Consider the following 12,500-nt stretch of genomic DNA (forward strand, 5'->3'; position numbering starts at 1 on the left):
CGCAGGCTGAGCTTGATTATAAGTGTGAGCTGTTCAGCGCTGTAGTGTTCACCTCTCAGCTGTAGTTAAGGGGTCAGTTCCCCCCAAACTGAAGATTCAGCCGTCATTTACTCAGACTTTCCACACCTAGGAGTTTCTTTCTGCTGTTGAACACAGAATGAGATAACCTGAAGAATGCTGAAGCCTGTAATAATGTCTTTCATTTGTTTCTCCAGTATAAGTCAATGGTTACCGGTTTCCAGCATTCTTTGAAGTATCTTCTTTTGTGTTCAACAGAAAAACGAAATTCACGAAGGCTGAAAACCACTGAGCGTCAGTACCTGCTCACCTGTGTGTGAACTGCCCCTTTAATTCTGTGTGCAGAGCAGGGAGTGTGTTTCCCGCACACTCGGTCCTCACAGCAGCGCAGCGCGGGTACTGAAGCGAGTTTACGGTAACCGGTTACTGTGTGTGTGTGTGTGTAACCCTGCTGCCGGTGTGGCGGCGGGTCAGTAGTGTGATCAGCACCTGTTTCCACCTGCTCCAGCTCCTGCTCCCGGTCCTCCCGGTGCTCCTCCCGCTTCTTCTCCTTGCCCCGCCGCCCGCACAGCCGGCCGCAGTCCTGGAAGATCACCAGCCCGACCAGGTTCACCGCCAGCCCGAGCGAGCCCACGATCAGCACCAGCGGCGCGTCGTCTATCGCCTGCGGCATCGCGAGCCTCTTCAGGGACTCCATGCTGATGGAGAAGCAGAGCGCGATCAGGAACACCGCGTTGGCCAGCGCGCCCACCACCTCCGCCCGGCCCAGCCCGAAGGAGAAGCGCCCGGAGCCCGCGCGCCGCGACACCCGCGCCGCCGTCAGCCCGACGCACAGCGACAGGATGTCCGACAGCATGTTGAAGGAGTCCGACACCAGCGCCACCGAGTTGCCCATGTAGCCCGCCACGATCTCCGCCACGAAGAAGATGACGGTGATGACGAGCATCAGGATGAGGCGGCAGGTCTTCCCGCTGTAGCGGCCCATGGTGCTGCGCGCGCGGCCGCGGTCTGAGGAGAGCCGGTGTCGGTGCGTGTGACGGAGTGTGTGTGTGTGTGTGTGTCTCAGAGATCACCTGTGGTTCTCCTCGCGATCATGAGTCTGCAGTTTTCCGCGCATGGATGTTTGGCCCCTCAGGACTGCTCTGTTGACAGCAGAAACAGCAGCCGGTGTCGCCGGTGTCTCCGCGGGTTCTGACCTCTACCCGGTGGCCGTCGGTTATTGACTGATCTCCGAGCTGTTGATGTGCGAGCTCAGGGTCACTGCGGCTGTAAACAGTCATATATTAAACTGGATAAGATAAGAGTTCATCTGCTCATAAACCTGCGCGCATATCTGCCGCCGAGGAGCCAGAGTCTGCTGTGTGTGTGTGTGTGTGTGTGTGTGAGTGGGTGTGGATGTCACAAACACACAAACAAATGAAACACACACCGTGTTCAGTATAAATGAGCACAGCTCGCTCAGATCATCATCATCATCATCATCAGTGATGGTCATATGACGGAGCATCTGAAGATTACAGATTTATTAAACAGATTTCAGTTTTTAAATCATAATATTTTAGTCATGAAACATCTTGAGGAATAGAAAGATGAAACATTTAAAGAAATGCAAATGACAAAAGGTCAACAGAAGTGTTTATATCTGCTGTTCCTCCTGATGTTTCAATAATACTTTTAGTTTCTCCAGCTTTGATTGGGGCAGGGCAGTGGAGATTTCAGACAGGACAGTATATTGGCAGCAGAGAGACGGGACGGGTTGGCAAAGGACCTCATGCTGGGAATCGAGCTCTGGTCGCCGTGAGCACCATGGTGCTGTGTGTTAAGCACTGGCGCCGTCTTCCTCTTGATGTTTGCTCTGGGTATTTCATATTTCTCTCCAACACATGAGTTCATATCTACTGATATTTGCAGCGTTATCTTCAGTTATTTGTTGGATTAGCTCCAGCTTTGTCTTCAGTTCTGGCTAATCTACTGCTCCTGTACTAATATAACACGGTGAAGCATCTTATATTAATATTAACGCATGAGTTAGAGTATTTACCACACAACTTTGACAATATAACAGGGCCGGATTAACCAATGGGCATTAGGGGCCGTGCGCACTTGGGGCCCCTGTGAGGGACACTGATTTTGGAGTGGTTAATTAGGCTAAATGCAAATAGCGCACCTCACAGCTGAGTGATCCCGCCATCACCGTTTGACTGACAGAGACAACACAACTGTAGAGCACGACATACAGCAGCCCGAGTGGCGGAGCTCGTAAAGCGCAGGGCAGCATGTTTCAACATCGATCATGAACCCGGTTTGAATCCAGCGTCTGATGAACACGCTCTTCTTTCCCACAATACAGATCAGATTTTGCCTGCTCTTCATCACGAGGAAGACAACAGGAATCATTAATAAGTGTGTGTGTGTGTATATGTGTGTGTGTGTGTGTGTGGAGGACTCAGATTCAGAACTGGACTGGAGAGGTGTTGTATCCACATATAAATGATCCCCATATTAATGTTTATTCAGGATGTTATTGTGCATGAGCGTGCCCGACACTAAACACAGCATCTATTGGCTAACTGCAGCGTCCGCTAATGTCCTGTTCATGAGCTGTGAGCTGAAGTGAAGTGTTCACACTGAGACCTGAGCTGAAGCAGAAGCTCCAGTCCCTGCAGACGGAGAGAGGAGCCTGCGGTCATCTACAGCTGTGTGTGTTTCTGACTGCTCTACAGTTGTGCAGTTGTGTGTAGATGACTCTTTACAGTTGTGTGTGTGTGTGTGTGTGTGTGTGTGTCAGCTCCAGCTCTGGAAATGAAACTGTGTTTGATCAGAGGAGGTGAGAGAGCGGAGCGGAGCTGAGCTGAGCGGAGGGATGAGTTCTGTGTTTCTGTGGTCTGGGAATAAAACAGAAGCGGATCTGAAGCTGCAGACTAACAGCGTCATCACAACAACAGCTTCAGCCTCGGCAGTGTGTGAGTGTGTGTGAGTGTGTGTGTGTGTGTGTGCACTGGTCAGACTGGTTCGTTTAGCTGCAGGCCGCTCAGGTTTACTCCACTGTTGTACGTGAGCAGGGGTTAAATGACACTCACTGTAAGATGAAGCGCTTCGGTCAACTGTGGTTAATCAAACACAGACACACTCACACACAGGTGCACACACACGCACGCACGCACGCACGCACACATGCATACACACGCATATGCACGTACACACACACACACACATGCATACATACACACAAATACACACACACAGACACACAGACACACACACACACACACACACACAGACACACACACACACACACACAGTATGAACACGTGAGAGAATAACTGAAGCAGCGTTTCTGCCGGTGTGTGTGCTGAATGCGGTGTGTGTGGTTGAGCAGCAGCTCTGAGCTCATGAGTCTCGGTAGAGCGTCTGGGGTTAAAGGGGCCGTTCACACACAAACACACTCCACTCATCACTTCCTCTCACACACTGCGCTGCGTCCAGAGCTTAATGAGTTTCTTCATCATGTTGAACACTACAGAAGATATTTTGAAGAAGGTTGAAACTGTACCCTTCAATAGTGTTTGGTTTCCCTACTATAGAAGTCAGTGGTTACAGGTGTCCAGCATTCTTCTGAATATCTACTGTAGTGTTGAGCAGAAACTCTTACGCTCCACTGCAGGACTGCCCTGCGCTCGGATATATTTGATCTATGATCTGCTTTCCCTCAGGCTGTGTGACTATACAGTGTTCATAGCTGCTGTGATGATTCCCTCTCTTCTGCTTATGATGAGCTCTAAGCCACAGCACAGAGTCTGTACAGTCATGACATGAGTGAGGACGCTGATCTTATTATTACTGTTATTAATATTATTATTATTATAATTATAGTCACTCATTCATCTTTCTTCAGCTTAGTCCCTTATTCATCAGGGGTCACCACAGTGGAATGAACCACCAACTATTCCTGCATATGCTTTAAACAGCGGATGCTCTTCCAGCTGCAACCCAGTACTGGGAAACACCCATACACACTCATTCACACACACACTCATACACTACGGCCAGTGTAGTTGATCAGTTCCCCTATAGCGCATGTGTTTGGACTGTGGGGGAAACCGGAGCACCCGGAGGAAACCCACACCAACACGGGGAGAACATGCAAACTCCACACAGAGACACCAACTGACCCAGCCGAGACTCAAACCAGCGACCTTCTTGCTGTGAGGCTAGATTATGACACCACTGTGCCGCTCTGTTATATTTATTCTGATTAGTATTTCAGCGCTAGAGTCGATACGTCGCACATAGAAAGTTGCTGTTATTCAATGTGTGTGTGTGTGTGTGTGTGTGTGTGTGTGTGTGTGTGTGTGTGTGTGTGTGTGTGTGTGTGTTTAACTGGTGTAGATGGTGTTGTGCTGTGATGAACTGAACTGATGACTGTGAATAAAGTTAAACACAGATGAAGACACAGATGATCAGCAGCGCAGTCAGTGTGTGTGTGTGTGTGTGAGATCAGTAACAGCTTGCTCCTGCTCAACAACACTCCTCATTCTCCAGACACGGTGAAGAGTGTTTCAGACATCATGAATATCCATATAAACACACACACACACACACACTGAAGCAGAGCTGCTGTACTGAGGAGGCACGTGAGGAGCTCAGTGTGTGAGCCGCTGCTGGAGCTGGAGATTTACAGGACTAATCCTCACACACACACAGCAGAGAAACTCTAACACACACACACACAGCAGAGAAACTCTAACACACACACACACACACACAGCAGAAAAACTCTTAACACACACACACACACACCAGTGGAAAACTCTAACTCTCACACACGTATTGTCCTCACAGTGCCGCAGATGGATGAGTTATTAAAGTTATTAAAGATGATAAAGCTCTGATGTGCTGAAGAAAACAGTCTGAGTGATTCTGGAGAAATGATTCACTGCACTGTACACTCATTAACCCTCACACACACACACACACACACACACACACACACACACACACACTATAAACAGACCAACAAACTAAAGCATGAATTATCTGTGTGTGTATTCAGGAGGTGTCTGCCAGCTTGTTCTCTCTCACACACAGTTTACTCCAGGATCCCCATTGCTGCTCACACTGCTGTCCTGACCAGCAGGCCCTGCACACACACACGCACGCACGCACACAGACACACACACACACACACACACACACACACCTGTGTGTGACTGCAGCTGCTGCCCTGGACACACAGCTCATCAGAGAGTGATATCAGTGTAATATTGAGCTGAATATTAATGATTGACACAGAACTGATGACAGACACACTATCAGCTGATCTGACAGATACTCTAATCACAGCCATAACCCTGGAGGAGGACCCCATCATCAACATGTGCTGACGACCACACACACTCAGTGCGTTTCAGTTAGCTTTGTGTATGTGTGTGTCTGCGACTGTGTGTGAGAGAGATTTGAGTGTGTTTGTGAGTATGTGGATGTATATATACACACACACTGGCCACTTCATTACGCACACCTGTCCACCTGCGACACAAATGTCTAATCAGCCAATCACAGGGCAGCAGCTCACTGCATTTAGGCATGTAGACATGGTCAAGAGGATCTGCTGCAGGTCAGAGTGAGCATCAGAATGGGGAAGAAAGGGGATTTAAGAGACTTTGAACGTGGCATGGTTGTTTCTGCCAGACGGGCTGCTCTGAGTATTTCAGAAACTGCTGATCTACTGGGATTTTCCCGCACAACCATCTCTAGGCTTTACAGAGAATGCTCCGACAAAGAAGGAATATTTCCAGTAGCTTGATGAGTCTATAACACCAAGGATTAAGGCAGAAATGAAGGCAAAAGGGGTCAGACCCGGTACTAGTGATGTGTACCTAATAAAGTGGCCAGCGAGTGTGTTTGTGCCTTCCTGAACAGAAAGGTATGGCCAGCTGGAGTTCAGGAAGATGTGGCTTAATGGCACACACACACACACACACACACACACACACACACACACACACACACACACACACACACTCAGTCGGAGGAGCGATTACACGGTTAAACTGCCGGTAGAGTCAGTGTGATGGTCAGTTTCTGTGAGTTAAACTCTTTCTCTTTAATTTCAGCTCGAGCGTCTGCAGCGTTTACTTTCTGCTCTTCCTGCAGACGCGATGTCAACATCCGGCGCGATGACGTCACACGCACATGTGCACGTGTCATAACAACAGCTGAACGACAGGAGACAGCTGAACACCTTTATAACGACACGATCTACAGCCATAGATATAAACACACACACACACACACACACACACACACACACACACACAAGGGAACGACATACTGTGCTGATGCTGAGATAACATTATATGCGTGTTTGTGTTTCTCTGTATGTGTGTGTGTGCGTTTGTGCGCGCTCCACCTGCAGGGGGCGCCAGAGCGCGCTCCTCCTCAGTATTCTCCTCATCAGCACTGACGGTAAGCGCACAGATCTGCTCCAGCGCTGTTATCTTCTCCTCCGTCATGTCCAGCTCTATATTGTCAGCTGTTCAGTGTGGTCAGCTGTGTGTGTGTGAGTGTGTATTTCTGTGTGTGTATCGGTGTGTATGTGTGTGCTGTCGGGGGTCTTTAGCTTGATTAGCTCGGTTAGCCGGAGCGGCTAATGCCGAGTCTCGGCAGCGGACCGTGGTGTTTACCGTGAGCGGAGATCACGGAACTCCTCCGAGTGTCCTGTTGTGTGTGTCTGTCGGGTCAGCGGTGTGTGTTCTGGTTATAATCGCTGTTTGATCAGCTGTTGAGGGTCGGTGTGTGTGTGTGTGTGTGTGTGTGTGTGTGTGTGTGTTGACAGTGCTAATGCAGCTAGCGCAGCAGATGTGTGTGTCATTATGGACTCCTTCTGGAGAAATAAACCAGTGTAAAGCCCTGAAACAGCACTATTTAGTGTGTGTGTGTGTGTGTGTGTGTGTGTGTGTGTGTGTGTGTGTTTGTTTATAACTAATCATTCCTCATTATGAGCGTTCATAACTCTTCATCAGACTGCACTGAAGGTCAAAGGTCAGCCTCTGTCCTGCAGGTTATAGCGCTCATATGACCAGTGACATGACTCTGGCCTGTTGTGCTGCTCTAAATATATTCAGCTGGAGTCCGCTGAGGCCTGATGATGATGATGATGATGATGATGATGGTACTCTATTTATTCTCATGAGGAAGAGTCGGCATCTGCCCTCCTCATCCAGTGACCGCTTGTGGTTCGCTCCCTGCATTGTTCACCGGGTACTTTGAATATTCAGCCTGAAATCACATGTTCGACTTCGTGTGTGTGTGTGTGTGTGTGTGTGTGTGTGTGTGTGTGTGTGTGTGTGAACAGTGCTGGACTCTGACAGTCATCATCTGCTGATGTGATCTCTCTGTGTATGATCAGCAGTGAGTGCTGTTCTGTATATGATGTTGTAGAGGAGAGTGTGTGAATATGACAGCAGCTTCTCCTCTCTCCGTCTGTCCATCTTCCTCTGTGAAATAGAGGATTACTGAAGAAATGAAGTATACACTCAATATTCATATTCTTCTTTCTTCAGATAAAATATTAGGAAACTCCAGAACTGAAGCTGTTGCAGGTCTGACCGAGCGAACGCTGCCGTAATCTCCAGATATTAATATTAGAGCTGTCCAACCATTAATCACACACAGACAACAGATAAAAGAGTGTATTTACATGATGTAGACATGTTTACTGCTATATAAACACACACACACACACACACACACACACACACACACACACACACCTGTATTTACAAGAGTAAAGTATGCAGCTGTAATATGTTTATCTGTGTATAGTTAATTATATGTCAGTGCAGGGGTGTAGAGTAACACATCAGCAACACTCAGATGGCTGTAATGGAGCAGTTTTCCTCAGGAGTTGGACTCTCCTGAGTGGTTTATACATGTGTACCCTCACTCACCTTAAGCACATGTTCAGTGCAGTATCAGTACGGTTCCTCCACTACTGTCCTTCATCCTGCACTCACTGCTGTCTATGGGGATTAGAAAACCTCCAACCGAAAATCAACCAAATATCAACGTCTGATGATGTTCCAGCTTGACGTTGTGTGGATGTTTCCACTATGCTGTTCATCAGTTGTTGTATTTTGGTGGCCATACCTGCCCAGTAAATGTCAGTATGTGACGTCAGTATGACGCTGGTTTAAGACAGGGGTCACCAACACGTAGCCCGTGAGGATCACATGACCATTATAGCACCTCCCCAACTATGGGTTATTTTAAGCCAATGCATTGGGTTATTTGATTAAATATATTTTCCCATGCTGCTATTACTAGTGCTGCTATTCATATCATAATCATGACTGTGTAAATAAATAACATGCAGTTTTCACAAATATTTCCATTACATTTTAGTTCCAGACACGTTTATTAAAATAAATGAAGATTCACAAACAATGAAGAATCAGAATACAGTTCAGACAGATATAAGCTGAGCAAGCAGAAGTCCTGTGTTGATGATGGAGCTGTGTGTGCTGTAGAGGCTGCAGCAGCTGCACTCAGTGTCCACAGCGTACAGTACATTTAACCTCATGCAAACACTGCTAAAACATGCTCTAGGATGGTGAAACGGATGTAAAAACTCGACACGGAGAGGTCATTTGCTAAAAATAACAACATTATTGTGTTAGAGCTTAAATAAACTTTATAACACACTACAAGTGGAAAAAGTCTGGAAGGTTTGTGCAAACAGCAGTCTATTTCACAAGACCGGTGAAACCCCCGAAAAGCAACTGAAGCTCGTGCAGAGCGACACAAAACCAGTCATTTCAGACAGAAAGCCAGCCTGTGCTTAAAGATGAGAACAGATGTGACCTCCGCTCTCCTCCATGCCCAACTCAGCGCAGCTACAGAGGTGAGAGGAGCGCCGGCTGAGCTGTACACTGGAGGATCATTTCAGCCCAATCTGAAAGCTGAAGTTCATCATCTGTACACAGGGCATTGTAGTGCATGATGTGTTGGAATTGTTAGCGGCTAGTGAAAATATCGTGATCACTTGAAGATGTAAATACACAGAAGATGTAGAGAAGTGCTGCATGTTGATATGTGTCTGTCTCCTACCGTGTTAATCATTGTTGACAGCTCTTGTGGGAAGTCATTAACACGATCAGTGTCTTCACATGGATGAACATCATTAGTTATTAACAGTAAGATATAATTACAGGTAAATTCAGCATGTTAGTTATTCCAGAAGTGTGCATCAAACTGCTGGCCCTACACATTAATCAGTACTCAAGGAGCAGCTCTCCGTGTCAGAAAGGTTGGTGACCCCTGATTTAAGACGTGGCTCCATGTTGGATTCTGGTCACTTTCCAACACAACCTGAAATCAACCAAATATCAACGTCATTACTGGACATCAAAATAACGTCCTGAGACGCTGGCTGCTCTTGAATTTTGGTCACCTGACATCACGTACTAGATCTGACCTAATAATAGCGTGTGATGGCGCTGTGTGCCTGCTGGACAATCACTAATGCACTACAGAATATTACGTTTACACACACACACACACACACACATCCTCATATCAGATGTAAACACATCAGCTTCATACAGCGTAATACTCACAGCTCTCAGCACTCTTGAAAGGTCTGCATTTACTCCTACTGTGAGTAATGTCTCCAGCAGACACTGTTACTCTACTGCACTGCGCTATTAGGCCAGTGAGAGTATGATCCATCAGTACTCTACACCACTGCTCAATATATATAATATACACATGAAATAAACAAATGTTTTATATGATATATTCATGCATCTGTTCATGTGTCTGTCTGTCTATATCTCTGTGTGTCTCTCTGTGTGTGTGTGTGCAGTGATGCGGCAGTGATCGTCAGCCGGGCGCTGCGGGCGGAGCGTGGGATGTTACGCTGGTCGGTTCACCTGGAGGGCGGCCCGCGGCGGGTCAATCACGCTGCAGTGTCAGTGGGACACAAGGTGTACTCGTTTGGGGGATACTGCTCCGGGGAGGACTACGAGACCCTGCGGCAGATCGACGTGCACGTCTTCAACACCGGTGCGCGAGCTCTGATCAGACAAACACCGACACGGTTACAGACGCTTACACTGCTGCTGTCCTCGTGTTCATCACTGGGTCAGGGGTTCTGTGGGTTAGAGCGACACTGAGCTGCACATCACACTGCTCCACATTCACACCGCCAGCACAGTCTGATGAGCAGGAGGAATGGACAGAACAGCGGCTATACCTGCTGTCAGACTGAACATACTTCACACACTCTGCTGTGAATAACACACACACTCACACACACACACACACACACACACACACACACACTGTATGTTGGAGCTCAGTCTGAGTGTAAAACACACAGATGTTGTCCACAGGGTGGCGCTATTTGAGCATTCCCATCTCTTCATGATCACAGTAAAGCGGTGTGTGTGTTCTTGTGTGTGTGTGTGTGTGTGTGTGTGTGTGTGTTTCTGGCAGCTGGCTCTGTTCTCAGATCAGCTTAATCCTGTAAACAGTGTAGTGTTAGACTGCAGTGCTGTCGCTCCACCAGCCGCATGTGCAGACCTGAACCCTGAGCTCATCTGCATATGCAAATCACCCAACACGCATGCAAATCAGCTGAAACACACCGGCCGCCTCACTGCAGCAGCCCAATGATGAATACACAGATCCGGGATGTGTGTGTGTGTGTGTGTGTGTGTGTGTGTGTGTGTGTGTGTGTGTGTGAGTGTGTGTGTGTGTGTGTGTGTGTGTGTGCGTGCGCGTGTGCATGTGCGTGCGTGTGCAAGTGCGTGCGTGTGTGTGTGTGTCAGACAGTGATGCTCACCTGTGTGTGTGTGTGTTTGTGTTAGTGTCTCTGCGCTGGACAAAGCTGCCGCCAGTGCGCACTGGAGGTAGGGAGCATGCTCGTGAAGTGCCCTACATGCGCTATGGACACACTGCAGTGCTGGCAGACGACACCATACTGATCTGGGGCGGACGCAACGACACCGAGGGGGCCTGCAACGTGCTGTACGCCTTCGACATCAGTGAGTACACACACACACACACCTGCAACGTGCTGTACGCCTTCGACAACAGTGAGTACACACACACACACACACACACACACACCTGCAACGTGCTGTACGCCTTCGACAACAGTGAGTACACACACACACACACACACACACCTGCAACGTGCTGTACACCTTCGACATCAGTGAGTACACACACACACACACACACACACACCTGCAACGTGCTGTACACCTTCGACATCAGTGAGTACACACACACACACACACACACACACATACACACACACACACACACACACACACATGCCTGCAACGTGCTGTACGCCTTCGACATCAGTGAGTACACACACACACACACACACACCTGCAACGTGCTGTACGCCTTCGACATCAGTGAGTACACACACACACACACACACACCTGCAACGTGCTGTACGTCTTCGACATCAGTGAGTACACACACACACACACACACATGCCTGCAAAGTGCTGTACGCCTTCAACATTAGTACACAGTATTGGTGACACACACACACCCAGGCCACACCCCTTTGGTCTCTTAGCTGGAGTTAGTAGACACGCCCTTTACTGCTGATTGGCTGAGTGTGTTTAAGGGCTCACTGTGTTCAGAAGCGTTGTTGGATTATTGTGGAGTGATCCTTCAGTCTAAGTGTGTGTGTGTGTGTGTGTGTGTGTGTGTGTGTGTTCTGTCTCAGACCAGCACCGATGGTTCACACCCAAGATCTCTGGCACAGTTCCAGGAGCGCGAGACGGACACTCAGCCTGTGTTCTGGGAAAAGCCATGTACATCTTTGGAGGATACGAGCAGCTGGTGTGTGTGACACACACACACACACACACACACACATATGTACACACACACACACACACACACACACACATATGTACACACACACACACACACACATATGTACACACACACACACACACACACACACACATATGTACACACACATAAACACATACAATCATTTGTGCACACACATGCACACTACATTACACACACACACACACACACACACAGATCAGTCAGGGGTGTGTTTCCCAAAACCCTCATTAGCCAGCTAAGGTGGCAAGTTCTGTCGTTAAACATACTGTGTCACAAACCTGTACACTGGCAGCTTCTCCTCTGGAGCTGTAGTTAGAAACAGAGTCCATGGCTGTGTTCTATTCCCACTTATCCTCCCTATGCCCTATTCATTCAGAACATTCTGACATGTACACCTGGAATGAACAAATAAAGCAGTACGCTCATCTCTGTCAGCTGTCATTTGCTCTGAGTATTCTACAGTTCAGTTTACAGATGTGCTCCCTTCTCAGTGCACTTTGAAAACACTGATGTCATTCTGAACACAGCCGTGGCTCATGATGAACGCTGTAGGTGACCTGTTATTTACTCGCGGCATTTATGCTACGTC

General features: G+C 48.1%; 2 protein-coding genes across 8 annotated transcripts in view; one reads left to right on the top strand and one right to left on the bottom strand.

The window, feature by feature from the left end:
- The window catches only part of slc30a10 (solute carrier family 30 member 10), a 6,814-nt gene extending 5,571 nt beyond the window's left edge, over positions 1–1,243 (bottom strand). Inside the window, 1 exon segment of the mRNA NM_001128234.2 lies at positions 508–1,243. Within this exon segment, the coding sequence (NP_001121706.2) occupies positions 508–1,003 (496 nt within the window). The 5' untranslated portion in view covers positions 1,004–1,243.
- Positions 1,244–6,458: 5,215 nt separating this feature from the next.
- Positions 6,459–12,500, top strand: part of klhdc3 (kelch domain containing 3) — a 29,970-nt gene continuing 23,928 nt past the window's right edge. For 2 of the 7 annotated variants that reach the window (XR_015505064.1, XR_015505066.1), the window contains exons 1-4: positions 6,459–6,486; positions 9,887–10,086; positions 10,893–11,069; positions 11,778–11,893. Coding sequence is in view for 3 of the 7 variants with exons in the window: in XM_087277767.1 (XP_087133893.1) it covers positions 9,933–10,086; positions 10,893–11,069; positions 11,778–11,893 (447 nt within the window). In the remaining 4 variants the exon portion in view is untranslated. 7 annotated transcript variants of the gene reach the window in all.

The sequence above is a fragment of the Danio rerio genome, chromosome 13, assembly GCF_052040795.2.
Source record: "Danio rerio strain M-AB ecotype USA chromosome 13, GRCz13ab, whole genome shotgun sequence".
NCBI lineage: Eukaryota > Metazoa > Chordata > Actinopteri > Cypriniformes > Danionidae > Danio > Danio rerio.